At 44.6% G+C, this 24,135-nt stretch overlaps 1 protein-coding gene across 2 annotated transcripts; it reads left to right on the top strand.

Annotated features, from left to right (window-relative positions):
• The first annotated feature begins 75 nt into the window (after positions 1-75).
• IQCG (IQ motif containing G) lies at positions 76-23,380 on the top strand. 2 transcript variants are annotated; one of them, XM_065674339.1, is made up of 10 exons: positions 76-446; positions 3,500-3,647; positions 7,082-7,320; positions 9,955-10,083; positions 12,215-12,296; positions 18,814-18,975; positions 19,627-19,701; positions 21,287-21,418; positions 22,549-22,650; positions 23,154-23,380. In XM_065674339.1, the coding sequence occupies exons 2-10, from the start codon at positions 3,522-3,524 to the stop codon at positions 23,295-23,297; spliced, it is 1,191 nt and encodes a 396-aa protein (XP_065530411.1). In that variant the 5' UTR covers positions 76-446; positions 3,500-3,521; the 3' UTR covers positions 23,298-23,380. The 2 variants fall into 2 exon arrangements, with proteins under 2 accessions (XP_065530411.1, XP_065530412.1); XM_065674340.1 differs by lacking the exon at positions 9,955-10,083.
• Positions 23,381-24,135: the final 755 nt, after the last annotated feature.

Here is a 24,135-nt window from a genome sequence, read left to right as displayed (position 1 = left end):
GAAGGACCCTCCTCGGGCGGCCGCGAGCACTGCCTGAGAGGGCGACACAGAGGCGACCCTCCGGGGTGAGTACATCCGGCCCCAGCGCTATTCCTCCCCGCATCTCCCCCCGTCCCCTTGTCCTCCGGCGGGCGATACTGGGAGAGGCGGACCCAGGCGCCGCGCAGGCATCTGCCTCGGCAACCCGTCGAGGCCCCCGGAGCGTGGTGGTTGTCATGGAGACGGGCTTTGCCGATAGTGCGTGCCAGTGAGCGCCGCGGCGGATCGGGCCTAGCAGCGGCAGTGCGCGGTCGCCTGTGGTAGGAGCGGAGTGGGGAGTATACCGCGACGCTGAGGGAGAGGCTTGGCAGGAGGAAGGGGGCCGCAGCCCGGCTGTGAGAACCGCGTGCGAGAACCGCCTGCGCGGTAGGACAAGCCGAGGAGCCCTGCGGGAGGGCAGCAAGGAGGTGAAGTTGGAGTGCTGAGTGCTTCTGAGATGGCCGTGGCTCTGGGGCCTTCTTCTGATGGGTGCTTTCCAGGCCCTGCCGATCTGCCTCCCTTCTCACCTTGAACCGAATCATCTCAGCATTTATTTCACTTCCAATATCACCTTGGTGGCGGAAAACATGTATTTCTACACTCGGATCCCTGTAGAAATACATGTTTTCTCTTACCCATTTTCCCATGTTAGGGCCATTCACTCTTGATCTCTGTCACTTCTCTCACACAGCCAGAAAAGTGAGGGAAATGCGCCTGGCTGGTTAGACTTTCACTGTAACTTTGTTCGTAAGTGTCTTAAGCTGCATCTGAACATGTGTCCAGACTGCTTTTAGGGGAAAAAAGGAAAAAGGATCTCAGGAATCTCAGGAGCAAAGTCTACTGTTGTCTTGTCACCAGGTGGGCTTAGAGGGCTTGAACCTGGACTAAGGAATTAAATCCTGATCCAGGAGGAGAATCAAGTCTATTTGTACATTGTTAGGCCAGGGTAGAAGCACACAATGCCTTGCAATCAGGTATAAGGAGAGTTTTTTCTTAAATTAAATTGTTAGGAAGTAGGAGCAGAGAAAGGATAGAATATTATGCATTCTCCAAATTACTCTGTTGGCTTCTGCTTTAAGGAAGAGGTAGAAAGCAAAGCAGTGCTCAGTATTCTATCTAGCTACCAGTATCAAATATGTGCTAGGCACCTCTGCTTAGAGAAAGAACACAATCCCTGCTTTGAGGAGAATGAACTATCTGTCAAAACACTGTTTTCCAGTAGTACACATCCACAGTCAATAAATGCTCCCTAAATTTCATCTTTTCCTGTCCCACACAGATCTAGTCCCATATGGGACATGCAGCTAAAAGTAGTACCACATCTTTCATTCCTGCGCTCAGTTCTCCAGGGTTCTCATCAGTGCAGTCTCAGAGAGCAGGAGTGGAAATTCTTTATAGTCAGGATGAAAACCAAATTGCATGTCTAAGCCAAATCCAAGATATGTTCTAACATTTATAGTGGCAGGCAGTGTTTTGAAAGACCATAACTATTTTACGTGCCTAAGAGACATATATTTTTTTTTTTTTTAAAGCTAAGGTATTTCTGATTTATGGCCCAGCTGCTGCCACTATGGATATTCAAATCTCTCTTTGCCAGTCATTTGCAAAACAGAGCTGAAGGAGATGATGTAACATTCTCAGCTTCAAATTATCCCACTGGAATCCTTAATTGACTAAAAGAAATCCTGCTTTTGAAGCCATTTTAGTCTATCAGGCAGCAGGATGGGAGAAACATGCATCCAGGACTCTCACACAGCAGAGGGAGTCGCAATCCCCAAAGGAACAGGAGGCCAGACTTTTTATAAAGTTGTTTTAAAAATTGTTTCTCAACATGTTTTTCTTTCCCTTTAGATCAGCAGGGAAAGAATTTCGACCTAAACTCTTGGGGAAAACTGAATCCTTCACATACCTCCTTTTCTTTTATTATTATTAATAGAGTTTAATGAACGAGTTTGGCAAAGCAAAGTTATTAAAGCCAATGCCAATGGCTACATCAGGATGGTCTGTGAGACTGCGTTAATGGTAAAATCCTGGGAAAGCAGCTCACTATTTGTAGTGTTTCTTAATGCTCCAGACAGTGGTTTCCTTCTGATTTCCAAGTCAATGTAAGTCCAGAGCATACTGGCTTGGTACATGCATCTTCTGAGGGAGTGTATGATTATAAGAGGAGATACATAAGAGGAGCAAACCAGCAGTCTTTGGAGAGACATTCCAGCCGTGAGTTTTTTTAACACATATTAATATCTTGAGTAAACTCTGTCCTGGACAGAAGCTGCTGATGGGATAGAGGAGAAGCTATTGTATCCTCCTTTGTTTCCAATTAAGTCACTTTTTCCTATAAAAGCTGTGAGCATTACTTCTTCTTTCAAGAATGCTGTCATAATCATCTGTCACAGCTATCTCACAACAATTTTTTTTTTGGGTTTTAACCATATTTTTAGCATTAGGACTCCACATGTAATAGACTATTTTTATGTTGTTTAGACTCAAAACATGGATTGTAGATTTCTTAGAAAGATAAAACCAAGTTAAACATTTGAAAATATTTTATTAGTGCCTGCTGACTGGAAAAAAACATTGTTTGACTTTCTCTATGTAAAGATACTTAATTTATGCATCTCCACTTGTATCATTGAATCCAAGGTTGAAAAAAAAGGAAAAGTGATGTTTTGGGTTTGGAGGAATTGTCTAATGGTTTACCAAAACATTAAAAATCTCAAAATTTCTCCATTGTTTATGCAGATGTTTTATTATACAGTTTTTAAATGGGCCAATTTTGCCTGGACTAATAGTGAGTTTCCACCATTCCTAGAAGCACTTGCACAATATTCCATGTGTAAGCAAAGCAAAGGGATGCTAAAACATACATCACAGCAGTTTCACATTTGAAATGCAACTTAACACAGAATGTTAAAGATAGTTTACTTAGTCCAGATATTGGTTCTTGTTTGACTTTCAAGACCTTAAGTTGATGACAGTTCCTGCTGAGGAGATTTGCATCAAAAGTGTTAAAAGCTACACAGTAATACTGAGGAAAGATTAGAGCATGCAGGTTCATCATCTGAGATCTTATAAGATGTGGATTTATTTTTCTGCCTTTTAAAAAGGCACCTTCATTCAGTTATTTTGCAAAGAATAAAGTCCACATCATGAAACACTGCTCCCCCCTGAACTGAATGGTGAGGCCACCTCACCCAGTTTGTGCCTCCCATATCCATTCCCTCCTCAGCCTATGCAGATCTACTGTAGGAGGGACTAGGCCCTACTTTGTTTTGTGAAAGCTAAACATTCCCACTGTCCCTGAATACAGCCATTAGCAGAGCATGGCTCCTTTTATAAACAGTGTCTGAAAGAGTATAAACAAACCTAAGGAAGTATATGAAAGGCTGCAAATAAGGCTATTTCAGGTCTACATTTAAACTACTGTTGCTAACACCATAGCCTCTTTCTCATTAGTATCTTTTGTCTTTGTTCCTCTTAGCAAGAACACTGAGACTAAAGAAATGGAAAAACTCACTCATCTGGAAGCTCTGCTGTTTACTGCTGTGCTGGAGACTTGTGTTGATCAGCTCTCAATTCTTGGATATATTATGCCGATTTCATATGAGGGCCAGACAGACCTCGGCCATGTATGTGCCTCTATCCTCCATCCTTAAAAAATAACTTTTTTTCTCCCCTCTTTTTTCTTGTCTTAGTGTTATGTCTTCTACCAGCATTAAAAAAGAATAAATCATCAACTCAGATATTTTCTCTGCTAACTGTTCCATGACCCTTGGGTGAAGCAACACATTCAAAATGCACAGATGACCAATTTAATATTTATACTGCAGCATCACTGAGAAGCCTTTGTCCAGACTTGGTGCAAAGGACCTCACTGACCTAAGATGAGGTTCCTGGGCTTATAATTTTAAAATCTCAGTGGTCAGATGACAAGCAAGGGATTAAGGAAAAGGAAGCAAAACATAACTATGTTCCTATGTAGATACACAACTATCTTAAAAATACAAACTAATAGCACATTCGAAAGTACTCAAACCCAGGGTAATTCTGTTCCTCTCTAAATCCACACCAAAGTTCCTCTACTCCCCACAGACAGTGAATTAAGAAAGATTCTACTTCAAAATATGTTAGTAACTATCCATTCTCAATGACCATTTTTAACTACTTGATTTCTAATAGGCATCATAACTAAGAGGGTTTGGGCAGAGAGATAAGGATCAGAAAAGAAGTCCTAATGCTCAGGCACAAGTTTGTTGCTTGTTGCTTGTGGAGGAAGGGGTTGTGATATTTCTGGTAGCTGACAGACATAGGAAACAGGATGGAACCGTCTGGAGGGGTAAATGGTTCGAAGTTCTGTTGTCATATATTTGAAGTGACATTGCTGGCTGTTTACAATTTAAGTAGTTTGAAACCCTTTTTTTTAGGAGGAACTCAGAAAAGAGTGGGTGACGAGCATAGAAATGAAAACTGGGATCTGAGTTTTCTGATCTAATGCTATTCACTCTGTCTAATTTACCACTTAAGAATGCAAGAGGAAGGTAAATCAATACGTTGTTTTCTACGTGTTTCCTTTCCATATTACCTTCTCTTTAAAAAAATCCATTGTGGGGCCGCAGGAGCTGGTGTTACACTGTATTTCAGGGAGTGAACGATGCTTATACTGTGCAATAGGGGGCACTCCTCCCTTTGAAAGAGTCCTGTGAGCCATCCCCACCTGTGTCCAGAGGAGAAGGATCCAGAGGATGCTTCTCCAGAGTTGGGTGTGTAAACTCTTCTGTGCCAGCAGCAAAACCACAGAGACAGAGTATATCTCTAGAGCAATAGTTGTTGTTCTTCCTCAGACACACAGACTCAGGCTGACAGAACTACTAAAGGTACACAATTATAGAGAAAACACCTTAGCTTTTTTCTTCAGTCACAAATGCTCATTTTTATCAAGTCACTTCTTAAAAAATAATTTTCTCACAGACTATAAACCCTACTTGTGTTCTGAAAGACGCCAAAACAAATTGAAAAGGAAACAAGAAAATGACTCAGGGAAGCTACTCACTAACTTTGGTGCTCTGTAATTTGCTACTCCTCCCTGTTTCTCAGTTTATATTTGGCTGTTATCATTGTATTTGTACAAGACCCATATTTGCAAAGCACCCTGAAGCTCTGTCAGTCAAAGAAATCAATTACATTTTCAAGGACTGACACCTGAATTTCAGTTGATGACATTTTTGGGAGAATTAATCACCATGTTGGCCAGCACCTCATTGAATTTCCAAACTGGGGACTCTTGTGCATTGCATCATGCAGTGTACCCCCTCAGAGGAAGGCAGCCTTTCCATTTGCTGAATTTTGGGCAAAAGACTAGCAAAACATAAACAGCTAGGAGACTACACAGTTGATAACACATGCAGTTTACAAACTCCTGTCTTACATAGTTATTTGGTAATTATTAGCATGTTTACAGACAATCCAGTTAAAGCCTTTCTTGAACTTTCCCAGACATAAAAGTCACCTATGAGAACGTTCATAAAATCTACATTATATTAAGCAGTTTGTTTGCCAAAATTAGTTCTTTTTGAAGCACAGTCCTCACCAGCAAATTATTTAAACCCTTTTTTTCTAATTAACTATGTAATTTTCATTGGTCTGTGCATATTTTGCATGCAATTCATTTAATGTAAATTTAACTGTCTAAATTAAGCATATAGATAACTAGACTCCTGTAGTCAGTGGTGAGTCAGGCACTACCAGAGACTTATTCATCCAATCTGGAGATGTCCACAATACTCAAAACGAAGCAGCCTCTTGCAGTGCCCTGTGCACTGTCCTCAGACTACACAGAGTTGCAGGCCACTAATGGAGCCTGAGCTGACAAGTTACTTCTTGGAAGTAGAAATGACATACACAGTTGCTGCCTTGACCTCTTGCTTTTACTCTGTCTTCTGTGTTGCACTGGCACAAATGCGTGTGTGGTTGTGGAGGGATCTGGACTGAGAACTGGTGCTGCTAAAAATAAACTCACTTTTTTTTTTCCTGGAAAATGTTTCAGCTCAGTGAGTTTTCTCATCAGTTTTCTCAAGCAGCCAGGGCAGGAGTAGGCAGCTCTGGACTGGGCTGGGGCTGGCAATGATTGTGTTAGCTGGCTTCAGTGATTCTGCTAGCAAGTGTTCAGCCACAGAGGTGCTGGTAGGCAGGCAACAAAAATTTTAGTGTCCCAGTGTATACACTTGCATTCTTACCCATAGCACTTAAAGCAGAGAAATTCCTAGAACGAAGGCCTCACATGGCTTTGTAGTGTGCTTTTGCTTTTCTGAAGCTTTTTCCTTTTAAATAAAATTGAACACAGCCACAAGATACCTTTACATATAGGAGAGAGCTGCCAATATTTTGAATTTCTCTGAATTCATGTTATACTTCTGCTTTCACTGTCTCAAAAAAAACAGCTAAGCAAATAGCTGATGTCTATCACTTATTTCCACACATCTCAGCTCTCATTATAACCACAATACTGTAGGAAAAGGTTGTGGTGACAGCAGAGGGAAATAGCTAAGGAGAGAAGACAGAGAGGGAGCAGGCTAACAGTCTTCCAGTACATAAAATCTGCTGCAAAAGATGGAACGATTTGTCCTCTGTGCCTATGGAAATGAGGACAAGAAGCCGGTGGCTTAACTTCAGCTGAGGAGACAAGAAACTTATGGTAAAGATTGTTGTGCCATGCTACCACTGGCAGCATTGTCTCTGTTGCTGGAGGTCATTAAGAACATGCTAGGAATAACAAGTCTGAACCATCATCTCTAGGGGCAAACGTTTTCACCTTCTGAGGCTTTTTCTAGTCCTGCCACTTTAGCACTTCTGATCCCATAAACTTTAACAAGCCTACATTGTGTGCTTAGAGCTAAGCAAGACAAATGCTTCTGCTCATCTTCTCTTAGCAGAATGTAACATGGACTATCAACTTCTTTTAGTATAGCTCCACTTTATTATTAACTTTTCTTCCTCTCATATAATGTTGCAGAAGGTTTACTTCCACTGCCCAATGTGCAAGCAGGTCTCTCTTATTCCCTTTCAGTCTGGCATTCAAGAAATGGAAGAAATCGCAGAAGCTCTGAAGGAGCTGGACAGTAACTACGAAGAGTCAGCAAAACAAGGGAGTAGGGAAACAGTTACCTCCATGTCTCTGAAAAGCATCGAACACAAGCAGCAGCTGGGGAAAACTGAAGAGCTAAAAAGTACCCGTCATCTTTCCAATAGGGCTGTGAAAAACAGTGCTCTGTCCATAGAGAGTCTCAGAAAAATTCAAGCTGACAGGTGAGTGAAGCACAAATACGATGACTGGGGGGGGATGCTCTGAGCTGTAAAGTTTTAATTTATCTCTTGAAAACAAAAATACAAGCTCCCCACTCTCCCATTGCTGGTGTACCTCAGACTTGGTCCAGAAGGCGTACCTCTAAAGAGAGCAGTGGGGTCTAGCTTCATAGGCAATTTAGTTCTAGCCTTTGCTTGTCTCTGGATGGCAAGTAATGACAATCAGTTTATTTTGAATGGAGTTGCAAAATATTACCCAGTTGATAATTGTTGCTGAGGTTGAATTCATGCCAGGTACTAGCCAGTGCTGATGTTCTGCTATCTGTAGTCAGGTTCCCCTAGCAGAGGTGTACAGGCCAAGAGGGATCTGAGAGCTGTCCCATGAACTCAGCTATTCTGCAGGGCACACAAAGCCTCCATGGCAGCTACGGACATTTTCCTTTATAGAACAGATAAGGTATATAAAAATCAAAGAGTGCTTTTCTTTTTTAAAATATTTTTTTTATTCATGCACCTAATCCAGGCCACTGGCCATCATATTTGAAAAATCATGGCAGTCAGGTGAAGTTCCCAATGACTGGAAAAAGGGAAATATAACCCCCATTTTCAAGAAGGGGAAAATGGAAGACCCAGGGAATTACAGACCAGTCAGTCTCACCTCTGTGCCTGGCAAAATCTTGGAGCACATTCTCCTGGAAGGCATGCTAAGACACATGAAAAACAACAAGGTGCTTGGTGACAGCCAGCATGGCTTCACTAGGGGGAAATCCTGCCTGACCAATTTGGTGGCCTTCTATGATGGGGCTACAGAACTGATGGACAGGGGTAGAGCAGTTGATGTCATTTACCTGGACTTGTGCAAAGCGTTTGACACTGTCCCACACGACATCTCTTCTGGAGAGATATCAATTTGATGGATGGACCACTCGGTGGATAAAGAACTGGCTGGATGGCCGCACACAAAGAGTTGTGGTCAATGGCTCGATGTCTGGCTGGAGACCGGTAATGAGTGGTGTCCCTCAGGGATCGGTGTTGGGACCGGTCTTGTTCAACATCTTCATCGCTGACATGGACAGTGGGATTGAGTGCGCCCTCAGCAAGTTTGCCGATGACACCAAGCTGTGTGGTCCGGTTGATACGCTGCAGGGAAGGGATGCCATCCAGAGGGACCTTGACACGCTTGTAAGGTGGGCTAATGCCAACCTTATGAAGTTCAACCATGACAAGTGCAAGGTCCTACACCTGGGTCGGAGCAATCCCAGGCACAGCTACAGATTGGGCAAAGAAGAGATTCAGAGCGGCCCTGTGGAGAAGGACTTGGGAGTGCTGGTCGATGAGAAAATGAACATGAGCCGGCAGTGTGCGCTCGCAGCCCAGAAAGCCAACCGTATCCTGGGCTGCATCAAAAGGAGCGTGACCAGCAGGTCGAAAAAGGTGATCCTGCCCCTCTACTCTGCTCTTGTGAGACCTTACCTGGAGTATTGTGTGCAGTTCTGGTGTCCTCAACATAAAAAGGACATGGGACTGCTGGAACAAGTCCAGAGGAAGGCCACAAGAATGATCAGGGGACTGGAGCACCTCCCGTATGAAGACAGGCTGAGGAAGTTGGGGCTGTTCAGCCTGGAGACGAGAAGGCTGCGTGGGGACCTAATAGCAGCCTTCCAGTATCTGGAGGGTGCCTATAGGGATGCTGGGGAGGGAGTCTTCATTAGGGATTGTAGTGACAGGACAAGGGGTAACGGGTTAAAACTTAAAGAGGGGAAGTTTAGATTGGATATAAGGAGGAAATTCTTTCCTGTTAGGGTGGTGAGACACTGGAATAGGTTGCCCAGGGAGGTTGTGAGTGCTCCATCCCTGGCAGTGTTCAAGGCCAGGTTGGATGAAGCCTTGTGTGGGATGGTTTAGTGTGAGGTGTCCCTGCCCATGGCAGGGGGGTTGGAACTAGATGATCTTGAGGTCCTTTCCAACCCTAACTATTCTATGATTCTATGATTTACAAAAATACTAACAGCCTTTGGTTTAAAAGACAGAATGTGGAGCTGAGCATTCAGGATGCATTTTATTGCATTCTGGCTTTAATGTTATATCAACAAAGGTCTTAAAGAAGACCCTAACACAAGTGAGAAAAATGCAGCTAAGATATAAATATCATATGCACCATGAAATTCAATGAACTGGGCAAGCCCATTTATTTGCTAAGATCAGCTTAGGGCTGTACTGGGATATTTTGACACCTGAAATATCTATCTCTTCACAGACACATATGTCTGCCTCCCCAGGTCTCATTTTCTGAGATCCACCTGTCATCACTACTACAGGCCAGCAGACTTCTTCCTACTGGCATCACAGTCTGGCACAGACTGGATATGTTTGTGCCTCTTTTCTATTTCCCAGAGTAGCAATCAGAGCAGCATTTTTAAATTGTAAACTTCCATGAACTCCTAACACAGAGTTCTCCAGACACACAAGAAGCAGATACCATGGGAGAAACAGCTCTGACTTTGATAGGACACAAGAACACAAATGGGACCTTGTATTTCCTTACCTTTTTATCTGAAAATAATAATGGATAAAGGTGCCTCACACTATAGTACCAGCACCTATAGATTGCTGTTGTATTCCTTTTCTTCCTGGCAGGCAGTATGCAAGTGATGTAATTACAGCCACTATGAAAAGGATGCAGGAATCAGGAACATTCAATAGCCTAACAGAAGCTAATGAGAGAGAGGAGGCAAAAAAGAGCAAGTTTCACAATGTCCTCATCAGGTCAGTGTTGTGTTCAGTACTTCCCTGCTTAACTGCTGAAAGCCAAAGCCCATTCTTGCTTAGTATATGCTAAAAAGTTTAAAAAAACCCAACCCCAATCTACACCCGAAATACAGAAAGGATTCCAGTTTTTCAGCTTGAATCATTCTGTCTGCTTCACAAACTGCACTTCTTTCCCCTTCAGAAAGAAATAACTGATGGTTATGATACTGATCTGAGCTAGGAATTGCCTGAGCTTTGACTGCAGTGGACACCAATGTCTGCATTAATGTGAACAGTGCCCCATTAAAATCATAATAATATCAAATTAAAACATAATGTGATGTAGGAGCTCCCTGATCTTTAACTCCTATCACCAGTGAAAGCCAAAGCAGCACAGAATCTGTTCAAACCAGGGCCAGCAATATATGGTCTTTAGGTTATGTCATGCTTGACCCACGCTAAAGCTAATAAGCTCCATTTTCCCAGGAGCAGCGAGGGGCTAGCAGAGATCGTGACAGAGGCAGTTGTCTTATTTACAGCTAATCCACCAGCCACTGCACTGTAGATTCTCTTCTGTCCCAAATCTTACAGGGCACAGATTTGTTATAATCTCAACTCAAACTGGTGATTCCTTAGCACAAACTTCTGGGCACTAGAGGTTTGGAGTTTTTTTAGCATGGGAAGCTCTGCTTCAATCCCAAGCCTACCACAGAGAATAGCAGTCATCAGAAAAGTATTTGACTGTTTTAAAGTTACTCCGTTCCGTGTAGCAGCTCAGGCCCATCATTTAGGGTAGACTGCAAAGCTGCTGTAAGTCATGATTTGTCATGAGTCCAACCTACTGGATCAGCTAGCTCCAGTGATGGCTCAGTGGTCTGCCTCTAGGGCAAGCTGTCAGCTTCCAGTGAAGTGGGTGATTTCAGTCACAAACTCCAACCCTTTCACTGTCTAAACCCAAGGGATTTATTGTTTATCCATTAAAGGGACAGAAAGCAAAAGTAAAAGCAGCAATTGCTTCTGGAATAGCTATCCAATACTGGAAGGTGGAAAGGAGCAAACAAATTATAATCAGAAAGAACATAATCCTTTTTATTCCGCTCCATCAAGCATATCTAGCCACTGTGATGTCTGTTCTACTATATATTCTTGTCATTGAATAAAATTGATCTGTCTTTCAATATAATGCATACTTGCCTGGAATTGTGTCAATATACTAGTCTGAAAACAGCCTGCAGTAAGACTAGAACTCTGTATCAGAAGCTTGTGTTCTGATCAGTCACCCAGCTAAGGAATGAAAATTAAATGCGTGTTTGATTGTAAGGTTGGGATAGAGTATGAATTCTCAGGTACTAACTGTAGTATTTACTGGCTTTATATCAAACCATAAGCATAAAAACTTAGAAAAGCACTCTAAGTGAAACAACAATGTAACACCTAGAACCTTATTGCATCTATTTTGCTTTAGGCAGCTTAACACTTCTCTAGCATTTGCCTTCACTCATATCTCTTCATAGATCTCAGAACCTGAAGCAGTGTTTTTTGAAAGATTTTAAGCCTGATCCAAAAAACCATTCTCGATACGTACACTGAAACTTAAGCAATTTGGCACTGTCTGCTGGTGAGGCATGCTTCTGCACAGAATCAGGGAGGTTTTTGCCTGAAATGCAGAAACTGTGACTCAGTGGTAGGCATCCTCCCTCTCTGCTATAGGATCTGCATCATCCTCAAGTGCTCTCCATGCTTTCAAGACCATCCTCTGTTTTATTGCTCAGCCACCCATTCATTCCCATCCTCCTTGCTAGGTCTGTGCACTTCTTTCAGAATTTACTTACCAAGACACTAGCTTTAGCGAGAAGTCTCTGTTGTAGATGTGCTGCCTCCTCAAGACTCAGATGAAGAGATGAATGCCTTTTTTTTGCTACTCAGCCACAGGAAGCAGCTTGTCTTCTACTGGTCTGAAGAAGCTGGCCAAGCATTTGTGTGCACTTCTTTTAGTTCAGCTGTTAGAAACTCAGTGAGTGAGCAGGATAAGCAGGACTGTGTTCAGCAAGGTGCCACAATGTACTAAGAGACAGGAAGTTCCCCTTCAAGGTAAATAGCTCTTTTTTTATATATATTCAACTGATTGTATTTTCACATTTTTCTTCAGGGAGCAGGAAGGAAAGAAGCAGATAAAGTTACTTGAGAAACAGCTGCAAGATGTCAAGAAACAAACTGAAACAGAACTTAAGGTGAGATCACTTAGCACTGGGCATTGTGCCAGGGGGGAAGCCTGTTCAGCAAGGTTGCCTCTGCTGCACAGGAACTTGCAGTCATTTGGTAGGACACGCGGCATATATAATGATCCATAATTTAGGAATATAGAAACAGTATAATTGCAATAAAGTTTTGTATTCTGAATGAGCCTGGTAATGACTTGAAGAGCAGTGCCCAATGGTTTTCAAATGGGAGTTTGAAATTCTTATAAGCTTGAGAGACTATGATCAAATTTGCTACTCCCAGCAGTGTTTTGGGGTATTCAAAGCACAGATATCTGCAATCAGTAAGAAAGAGGTTATCTGCAGATAGCAGTATTTAAGGTTCTGTCATACTTACTCATGCAGATGTGACACCTGGCACAGAAAAAAGTGTCACAGTGAGGGAGTGAGAGATACCTGGCATAGTGGCATGTAAATTTTTTTTACCTACTTTTTTTTTTCTGGGGAAAATTTCATTATTTTATCTATTTTTCTATGCTTACAGATACTAGAAAATCCCAAACCTGAGAGTCGTAAACAAAGGTAGATCAATGTTATTGCACATACACTGTCAGCTTGATCTTTCAGGCTCAGTATTCCCACTGTTCTGTCTGCAGCATAAAAATGGTGCGTGCATGCACAGTATATCTGGAGCATTCTGGAAATGTCAGACTGGCTACACAAATGCAGGTCATTTGAATGCCTTATCAGTGGTCACTGATGCTCACCAGACAGCTCAGACTTGATGCTTGGGCATGCTTGAGCACAAAAGCAAACACAGTTTTGTAGAGAAACAAGGAAATGTAGCATAGCCCTGATGAGGCAGGAAGAGTGTTGTAGAAAACAAACAAAAGGAAGGCAGATTCAGAGCTATACAAGGAGTGGAAGAAGGAACAAGAATTTGATGTTTTGTTCAGTACTGAGCAAGAGGACAGCAAGGGCATCAGAGGAAATAGTATCACTGAATTTTGTCTTTGGACAAAAGTGTGGACAGTATTCAAGCCAGGATATAGTTGGCTACAGAGAGGAATTTTAAGCCACTGACATGCTGGTGAAGTACAGCTTATGGAAAGTGAGGGTTTTATGCTGGCAGTCTGGATGTGCAGTGGAAATTTTAATTGTAAATAGAGGATGGTTGTAACAACATGAAGGATCTGTTGGCACTGGTAGTGCATACAGCTATCTATAACTGATGAAAACACCAGAAGTTCAGGAAGATATTGGAACAGCAGAGGAGAAAGCAGGAATATACAAGATGGGAAAATTCGTTTAGGTCAATGCTCATCTACTAGTGGAGATCCTGGAAATGCATAACATTTCATAACATAAATTGGAAAGTGTCCCTGTGGGACAACTCGAAAGTTCCTTGACATGTGTGGCAGTTAAATGAAATAAGCTAGATGGTTTGGCAGGCTCAAGAGAATGTATGTTGTCTGTTTGCTTCTGCATATTGTCCCTTCTCAGAATCTGATGGCTCCTGGTAAGCCCCTATTCTCTCACCTCTGAAGCTAGTGAATATGATGGTGTAGTTCTGTGTAGTGCTTCTCAAACCTCAGTGTCTGTACATGCGATATATGCATTCAGTTCTGGTTTAATGCCTTACCAGGGACTGATGTATAGGGAGCTGTAATCATTCTGTCTCACACTAGCAGCAATGTCCTGCACAGTGCAGTCAGGCTGGGCACTTCTCTGTGTCCTGCCCTGCATCTCTCCTACCTCTTGCAGCATAGGCAGGTAGCTCCCATGCTGAGAGAGTGCTCTTCTCTGTATTCTTTCAGTGCCTTCTGCTAATTTGATTCTTGCTTTTTGCCACATGAAGTGGGATCTGAATTCATCTGGGATTTTGTTTTTATATTTCCAGCTTAAAAGTCCTTTGCTCGGCTTCCTTACAGTTTCAGCTTTGATAACAAATCAAAGACAAGACTACTTTCAAGTACTCCTTTCCTCCCGTGCCAAAAATAATGGTGTCTCACTGCGTCTCCCAAGGGAGAATAATTTCTATTTGCTTCATATGGGATTTTCCCTTAGGCAGTTTTACAGCCACTTGCATAATTTGTCACCTTGCCAGCTAATTAAAACCAAAAATACAGCTTGCGGATTTTGGAGTACTTTGAACAATAATACACAGACCTGTGGACAAAAGCCTACATGGTTGTCTCCAGTCTAGTGGATGAGAAAACAAAAGAGAGTGAATCTAATAATGGAACCAGAAAAACACGGTCTTTGCTTCACGCATGTTGCCTGTATGCTTGTATTTTCAGCTTTGCTACCTCTTAATGAGATGCAAATTAATGCAGTGTTAACCTGCTCAGCTCATTTTTCTTTCTAATGGAACACATCAAATGCTGAATGTTCTTTTTTTGAATCTTGTTTGTCTTCTTGGAAATCACTGGTGTCTCTAAAGGAGCTGAAATGATCACTCTGGTTTTGCTCTTCTCCTCCATGCAGGAGCATCGCCAATAGCTCTGGTTTGGCTTCAGGAGTTCTGTTTGCTGCTGCAGTGTTTATTTTCTAGCTTGTATAAAAATACTCATTTTCTCTGGTTTCCTGGACAAGTGATAGCAGTCTGTACAGCAGCTTTTGTAACAAGTTCACATCATATCATATTATATAGTTTTAACATAAAAGTGCACGAAATTTAAACTTTAGAATTCCTGCATTGCTGTTCACCCAAAGACTCTTTATGTCCTGTAGGTTTTGTGGTATAATCATGCCATAAATGTGTGCACGTCATGATATAATTTTATGACAAGCAGTAATACTGCAGGCTACCTCCCGGACAGAAAACCACATTGTTGTACTACAGTACCAATGAAAACAGGTCTGTAACTTTTACTGTGTGGGCTCTCATAACACACCCGGGGCCACCGTGTCAGTGTACCACTTGGTAGTGCATTTAAGTAGTGCAACTAAAATCCATCGTGTTTCCTCCCTTACCCCCTCCCAAAAGGACGAAAGATGAAGTGTTCTGGGGGAATGTTCTACACACACACACACACACACATGCACACATGAACTGGCGCATGTTCCTACTGCAGAAATGCACCAGGTGATTCCAGCAGAAAGCACAAGGGCTGTGATTGTCCTGAGCTCCTGAGTGACTGCTGGCAGAGCCCCAAGGCAGCTCAGCAGGACCTGGAGCTGGTGCACTAGATCCAGACCCGGCTCCAGAGGGACAGGACTTTGGACAAGACTGCAGCTGCTGATAGGTCTCCTCCCTCTGCCAGCAAACTGCCCCTCACGCAGTTTGCTCCTGCAGCTGCTGTCATCGGAGGTGAGCTAACGCAAGGCTGCAGAAGCTGTTATGTCGAAGCTGGGTGACCTTCCAGTCCTGGTGTCCTTTCAGCTGAGGCATTTCTTGGAGTGTGCAGCATACGGATGTTCTGGCAGCTGGGACAGAGCCTTACTGAAGTGTCTGTAGGGCTTCATGCTGTGGTTTCTGGGGGGAGCAAGTCCAGGCTGCAGCAGGTGTGTAGATTTAAGCATATCTTCAGGCTTTGCAAGCTGAGATACTGCAGCTGCCAGTGGAGAGACTTGAGCTCATACGCACTCAGCGTGGAAGCAAGGAGGCAGGCAGCAGGGCTCTGCCGGCATGCTGCCTGCCTGCACACAGCACAGCACCCATTCCCCTGCCCCCTCCCAGTGCCTGCCAAATGGTGGGTTCTGGGTGTGCTGCTGGCTGCAGGAATTCCTCAGACTCTTTACTCCTGTTGGCTATTTTCGTAACCAGTGACTGTAAATACTAATTGCTGTGGAAGAGCTGAGAAATCTAGGTGGCACTTGTAAGAGAAACAAACCGAAGTAAATTAAGACGCAGGGGTGTGCACAGCCTCTCCAGCTAAGTGCAGTTCCTTTTGCAGCCAAACAGCATTTGTGGAGCAGACTGCTATGGTATTGGGTAACAGCACCAGACAGGACTCTGAGCTTACGTCTGCAAGCTGAGAGATCAGAGAAAATCAGCTTGTTTACCTGCTTGTGAAGCAGACTGGCTCTTTGCAACTATTTCCAGGGTTTTGATCTTGCTCTCTGCCAGTTTTGTGATAGTTTTGGACACGCGAGGTCTGATTTTGCATCTTTGGTTTGGCAGATTCAAGGCTGAAGTCATCCCAAATAAGCAGCCCAGAGGTTTACTGCATTAACTATGGCAGTGCTCAGAGTCCTGGCTGGGGCCTTTGCTATGATAAACCAGAATGCATAAATATGAACTCATTTGCCAGGTGTCGCTTAAGTTCAGGGAACAGCATACTCTACAGATGGTGCCCACAGCCTGTGGGCATCTACTGCTGTATTTAAGGCCTGCAATCTAATACCAAAAGTGCCTCAATTCCGCAGCACCAGGTCCATCAGTGGGGCTGCGGTAGCTGCCCACAAGCCTCCAGCTGACTTTTCCCTCTCCAAGCAAATGCATTGCTGTAAACCGCCAGTGGGGTTTTGCATTTCACTTCCCGTCTGCTTTGGATTGTGTAGCTGAGCCCCAAGATTCCCCACCTCTAACAAAGATGTTTTACAACACTGCAGACCAAATCCAAACCACAGACATGTCATACGACAAAGAAAACAAACGGCACAGCCAGGCCCCTGTCCCAGCTGAGGCCTGGAGTGCTGGAATCGAAAGCACTTTTCCTCTGCTTTACTAAAATGTGAAATAAAAAGGAAAACATGGTGAAGTGGTCATGCTCTGCCCCACCTCTATAATACCTGAGTACTTTGTAACCTAGGCTGAAGCCTTCTTTTCTGACCTGTTTGCGGATCCTTAGCAGGCAGCAGTAACATTGGCATCTGCAGCACTTAGCTTTGCTGAGTCTCAGCACCAAAAAACCCCAGCATCCTTCATCAGCACCTCCCCAGTCCCTCTGCCAGCCCCTCAATTTAGACATGATTCCACAATGAGACAGGAAGGCAGTCTCTAAGTAGTGTTTCGGTCACCTCACATACCTAGCGACTGGGAACATGAGCCCTCCCCGTGCCCACCAAAACTTCATACCAGGGAAAATAAAGGCCATTGCCAGAAACTTGAATAGGGCACAAAAAGGTGCTGTCCATAGCTGTCTGCAGCCATATGATGCTATGGCTGTAAAATAGCACCTGATGTTGCAAACCTTCAAAAAATAAAAATAGGTGAACACATGACGTTCAAACCCACACAACAGCATCAGCCAAGGGCCCAAACTGTTCTGAGCCTTACAAGTGCACTTTACTCTTCCTAACTATATCCCACAAGGGGCGCAGAGGGAAGGATTTTCCTTTTCACTGTTCCAAACTCTTCTTATAAGGAAACATTTTCCAAATGAGTCATGCTGCAGAGACTCGTAAACACAGCACTATTGAGCTGACTTCTTCCTATGGCATTTTTCCATATTTACACATGTAAGGAATGCGACGGTGCTTCAGAGACAAGATACGTGGACTTCAAAACACTTAAATGCCAGCACTTTGGTGTTTCATCTTCAGCTGCAAGGTTTGGCTGATGAATGTCAAACTCATCACAGCACATCAAGAAAGCAAAGAGAAAGGCTTAATGGAGCAATCAGGCACCAAACCCAAGACATTGACTGATCTTGCATAATTGCGTAGGAGACGTTGATGAAACCATTTAACTCTTGATACAGGAGTCCAGACTTTTTCATTTTACAGGCGGTTCTTCCAAGTGCCAACCCCAGATTCACGAACGTTTCTCTGTTACTCAAATCCATTAAAAAGGAGTAAACAAATCAACAATCCCATGTCAAGCAAATGCACTTTGCTTCCTGAACATGCTCCAAAAGCTGGACAAATGGCTCAGGATTCTTGCCCATGGAGAGTTCCCCAGTGACAGAATTCCCTCAGGAAAGCTCAGCTCCATTACAAAACAATGCATGGGGAGAGGCTGGGAGCTCATTCAGCATTTCCTTGCCCTGGGTGTATGCTGTTATAACAAAGTGGACACCATCTACCTGGTAAGATTTCAAGAAAGATCTGTTTAAACATAAAGCATCACACAGATAAGATTTTCACCTGATCCTAAGGTTGCATTTATGGAGTTGCTGCATAACTAGGAAAAAATGAATCCAAGGAATAGAGTATGCTTTAGGAAATCAACCTTTGGCTTACGTGGCGCTGAGGTATTATCCTCCTCTTACAGATGCTCACTCATGGAGACAGCCTAATTCAGTAGTTTGGTAAAGCCTAACTTTAGGCAGTTGAAATTATTTGTCTTCTTTCATGCTTATAATGAGCATGACTGAATCCCTTCCTGGATCAGAGACCAGAAGGCCTGGTTTCTTGTCTCACTCTGTTCATTACTCCACCCTCTCCAGAGGTAATCAGTCCTTGCCAGGGGTTTATTGCCATCTTTATGGGTTACAAATCAAACTTCCCTTTGAAGTTAAGGTTGAAACGGAGCAACATTCAGGGAAAGTGTGAAGCCTATAGCCTTGTCTCTCCTGACTTTATCAGGGACTGGAGAGATTAAAAGACAGTGAGCTTATCTCAGTCTCTAGGCTTGCTTTTGGGCTTCTCTCTCCTCCACTAGAGCCGAGATGCTGTGATTCTTAACCTCCAAGACGAGCTCCAAGAGATAAAAGCCAAAGTGAGCATGGAGAGCTCCTATGTGAAGAAAAGCACTGACCTCCAGGTCCACGAAACCCAGAAGAAGTGTAACAATGCAGAGAATATCCTGCACGAGGAAATTCAGGTAAGCCCTTCCCCATGGCCCCTACTGGAAGGCGTATCCAGCTAGTAAGGAAAGAGTCCTCTCTTCCTCCCCAGATGCCCTTTGTGTTCTCCATCACAGTCACCAATACAACTGTTTGAACTGCATCAGAAAACTCATCCAGGTTAGAAATCTTTCACTCTTCCACTGTTTCTCCATATGGTCCTGCAAACAGCCACAGCATGGACAGCATGGCTGCAGGACACAATGGCTGGAGGCAGGGACCCCTTGAAGTAATGACACTATCAGAGAAACAGACCCATAACTACATCCAAAGGGTGTTGTTGCAAGCCTGTTTAGCAACATAAGCCGCCTGAACTCTCAGCACTGGCTGCAGCACATGGTGCTGATAAAGCTGTTCATGTGGCCCTAAGGCGAACTGGGCTAGAAAATCATCCTGGTTTTGCAAGCTTCCCCTTCCCCGTTTCCCCCCAAAAAAGTCTGATCTAGTTGTCCCTTCTTTATGGATGGCCCAAGGTCAAGGACTGCCTCGGCTAATTTTGTCATTGGGAAAAAATGGCTTTGACTACCCAAGTTGCTCCTGCACTCTTGCTCACAGCTCAGCTTTCAGCAGCAAGTGTGCACACATGTATGTACTGGCGTTGTCTCGTTTTCTGTCTGTGCTGATCACAGAAGCTGAAGAGCAAAACTGATGAGGAGATTCGAGTCCACATGGAGATCGAAGATTTCCTCAGGCAAAACCATAAGGTACATGCGACGGTCTGCTAATGCTTAAAGTAGCAACTGATAAACATTGTATCCTCAGTTAGTGCCTAAACAAAGCCAGTTATTGCTCTATCAAAGTTGCTGCTGTTTGAATGACTGTTTATCTTCAAGTCAGAATTAACCCAGCTCTCCCAGACGTGGGCTTTGCTACATTTCCTTAGAGTTGGTGTAATGACTGGCACTGTTTGTTCAGGTGTTACAGGATTGTTCCTCCCGCAGAGAGCTGTATTCAGCTAATGGGAATTTTAGTTAGACCTTCCTTGGCAGTAGCTGGGGCTCCCAGTGCTCAGTGAAGGGTGCTGCTGCGCAGAGTGGGGGTGACCGTTTCACCGACCCAAGGGCTGCACACAGGAGGCACCAGGGAAGAAATGACACAAATTGCCAGCCCAGTGTTGCCTTACCTTAATCCGAGGAAGTATCAGGGTTGGATAATTGCTAATTCACAATTACTGTACCCGTTTTCAGCAGCAAACAACCATGAATGTTCTTGTGCTGTTGATCCAGAAATTCAGGGCTCTCCTATTCTCAACAGTGTGCCCATTACAGTGAGTAACGCTGGAAAGCATCTCAAACCACACAACTGGAAGAAAACCTGTACTACTGCAGGGAGCCTAACATCTCTGCTAGTACAAAATTTATTAGGAGATAGTAAATAAAAAAAACTTGAGTGCAAAAAGTATGCTGTATCGTGTGAGCAATTGGTGTCCTATGCATCCCAGAGCCTTAGGCTCATCAGTGCTTCATAGTGAGGGGGCTTTCCAAGTACAAGCTGCAGCCTATCTGACCTCTATCCTACGCCAAAGTACAAGCTTCTCTGTACTCAGACAGCAGCTGGTGGCTTTATAGGGGCCCACAGAGAAGAGAATGACCATGGCCTCCATCTCCCTTGTGTGTCCAGCTGTGATGCCATAATGAGATTGATGCTTTCCCTCGGATTATTTTTCCAAGCAAGCCATCATGGTTGTTGCCATGGAGAAGTTGTTCATGAATGGACGGAAGTCATCTGGGTGACTGTTTCAGAAACACCTGCCCTGCTATTCACAAGTGAGACAAAGCCAAGTTCACAACCTGAAATAGCGTGAAGTGCACCTCTGGGACCTTATTCCTGGTGTGCTGAGCTTAATACAGAAAGTGGGTAGGGAGTCAGGCAGAGGATAAAAGCTTTCTCACTGACAAATTCTGTTTCTTAACCCCCTCCCTCCCTCTGTGTACACACAAAGAATGGCTTCTAATTGTCACTTACTTCACCGGGACTGACAGTCTACAAAACTAACCCGCAGTGCTGCTCCATTCTTCATGCACGCCTGAAAGCCCAGCCTAGCCTCTCTTCATCCCCAGTCCAGTGCTGCAGCTTCCATGGTGAACTCCCAGTGAGGGACCTGCAGGCCACCAGTAATTTATCACTAGTCCTAGGGTTTTGTCCATTTCAAGATGAGAAGAAAACACCGAGCATGTGAAATTTAGGGGACTCTTACCACCATTCTTGACAGCAGGCCATATAATAGGAGCAAACCTTTCCCCTGTACCCTCTTTTTACTATGCTGAGCACCACTCTATCCCCCTGCAGAAGGTGGAAGAGAAGCTGGAATTCTGGGTGGACAAATATGAAAACGACACAGATGCTAAAGACAAAGAACTGGATGCCCTAAAAGCATTAAAGGCAAACAACTTGGAAATCCTGCAGGGACTTGCCAAGGAGGTAAGACATCAGCAGCATCTCTGCTCAGCCATGCAAAACTGCATCCTGGCTTTTCCTTACGCACATTCAGGTAACGAACCAGGACCACGGAAAATAAAAATCAGTAATCTTGAGGTGTAGGGTGAGATGGTTCTAGGAAGGCAGGGACCGAGAAGTCATCTTCTGTTTGCCACCTATGACATTGAAGGATGATGATGTTTCCCCTACAGCAGTTGTCAAATACCAGCAAGTAATCAGAGAGCTACTGACAGCCTTTGAGAGGGGAAAAGACACTGTCCCATCCCATCAGTATGCCTCACCTTCATTTGCTGCCTTATTCTGAACATATCTGCTCCTTCTAGGCACACTGGGGTAAGACAGGCTGAGACTGGAAGAGGCAGTTCATCCCTCCCTGCAGATGCACATTTACAGCTGCACAGTGCTCTAAGGGACTGATTCTGGTTAAAACTATTCCTGCCCCACACTAGTTTTTTGGTTAACTGCCATGCTCTGAACACAGCCATGCAGGCACAGTAGAGCAGGCAGCACAGGGTGGAGGGAAGTGTCTAGAAAAGGGTTTTCTAAAGCCAGAAGGAATTAATTGGTAATCATTCCTTACTGTCACTGGGTCTGAGATGTTTCCCTGTTTGTGGGCTCGTATTTTTTACTCTGTACACTGTCATCTCAGTGTCGCAAGTGTGTTTGTACATCATCTGCTGCCTACCCTGGGGGAGCACAGGTCCTTCCTACCACCATCTGTTGCCTGAGACACCATCAGACAGCCATTTTACAGCACAGGATCAGAGGGTTAATTATACCCAGGCCATGAGAGGCTTCACTTTGGCGGCAGCTCTCAGTGCCTTTGGACTGATGGTGGTAATGAGCAACACTGGCCATCTGGATTCAGGAAAGATCAAATAAAGGAGATGGGGGAGGAAGGCTCACACTTGCACACTGCCCTTGGGCTGCCGTGGAGCTCCCTGGTGCACAGGGTAGGGACCTGCACTGTGGCCCAGTAGACAGCCAGAGAAGAATCCTTGCACCAGCAGGGTCTGGCAGGCTGCTGGGCAGGGTGAGGCTTGAAGGACAGCCCTGCACTTTAGGGAAAGTGGTTTTCATGCTGCTGTTGCCACCCTTGTGCTATCTTGCAGTGCCAGACATTTGAGAAAACCATCATCACTGACCGGGCAGAAAAGGATGCTAAAAGAAGACAAATAGAGCAGGATGCCTTGGAGCTGAAGAGCACGCTGAAGGTAAAGGGGAGCAAAGCTGAGGCAGTGCTGCTCCATCAGCAGGTGGGAGTTAATAATTTGTGCCATTTGTTTAGGCAGAAAATGGCCCAAGAAAGTTGGCTGGTGTGGGGCAGCACAAGCAAAGGACAGACAAAGCCTGTCCCTTTCTACTGGGGCAGACACAAAGCCAGAAGTCAGCTGCAGGTTTGAGAAAGGAGCAAAAGGGGAGAAGCCGGTCCCCTCAAATGATCTGGCGCTGTGCCTATCACACCAATGCTACTGCATGGGTGACAGAGGGAGGGTCATGGAGCTGTCCCATGCTCATCCCCTTGCCACCAGCAACAGATGCCCTTGGCCCAGGTGTGGATTCCTTCAGCATGACCAGCACAGGCCCAACTGCTGCTACGCAGGCCAGAGGTTCCCTCTTGCAGCTGGGGAGCACAAGAGAGACTCTCTGCCCATTGAGTTGTACCAGGTACTCCAGCAAGTGTGCTTCTCCTAAGACGTGTCTCTCCCTCTTCCAGCTGCAGTCCTGGTGGAGAGGTACAATGGTCCGCAAGAACCTTGGCGCCTACCAGGGCCTCAAGAAGAAGATGGAGAAAAAGAAATCAGACCACAAAGAAAAAGGGAAAAAGGAAAAAGCTGGAGCAAAGAAAAAAAAGTGGTAAGAAAGTGGCCACAGAAATGCTCCAGGGCTGTTGCTGGGCATGGCACTGTGGTCGGTCTGTCTGACACAATGAAATAAACCAAGTTCTTGAGCTATTCTGGAGAACGCAATCATGTCAGACACAGTTAAGGTGAAGCTACAGTAACTCTTATGATCCTGAAGCTGCCCTTGCACAGCAGAGACATTTTCTCCAGCAGAAAGGGGATTTGCATCAGAGCAGTGAGAAACACTATGTCCCACAAAGTGCTGTGTGGAAACAAGACAGCTAGCAGGAGATAACCCTGTTAACAGCCCAGCGTCTCGCCTGCATGGGATGCTCTGCACTGAGAACGTCCTCTGCAGACCCCAAAGCTCTGGCCATGGCTGAGGCACTGGTGTTTGCTGCAGCTCCAAGTGAGGCAGGGAGGCCAAGTCACCCACACCTGGGCTCATGCAGCACCCTCCAGGCTGTCAGTGCCAGCATCAGGTCAGCAGGGGAAGAACTGCTGACAGCTTGCAGGATAAACACAAGGGCAGTCAAAGCACGTGGGTTTCCATTCCCGCAGTCCTGCAAAATGTCAGCGCACAGCATAGCTCCAAATGTCTTCCCGCCGGGAGAAGGCACATCGAAGAAAGACAGCCGGACACACTGCCTGCAGGAGCTGTCTGGCCTCATCGGTGCACAGCAAGATGAGTTTACCAAGAGGGCAGCCCCTTCTCCTGACACGATTGTCAGCCACATACAGGTCTGTGCACAAAGCAAAATTAGCCCTGTGGTTGAGCTGGCTGGTGTCTGACACTCCCTCACAGGAGAGAGAGCTCAAACCACTCAAAACCTGCTGTGCTCTGAGTGACCAGCT

This window comes from Lathamus discolor, chromosome 3 (assembly GCF_037157495.1).
Source record: "Lathamus discolor isolate bLatDis1 chromosome 3, bLatDis1.hap1, whole genome shotgun sequence".
Taxonomy (NCBI): domain Eukaryota; kingdom Metazoa; phylum Chordata; class Aves; order Psittaciformes; family Psittacidae; genus Lathamus; species Lathamus discolor.
Note: the sequence above shows the minus strand (reverse complement) of the source record. Positions and strands in the feature narration are given on the sequence as shown.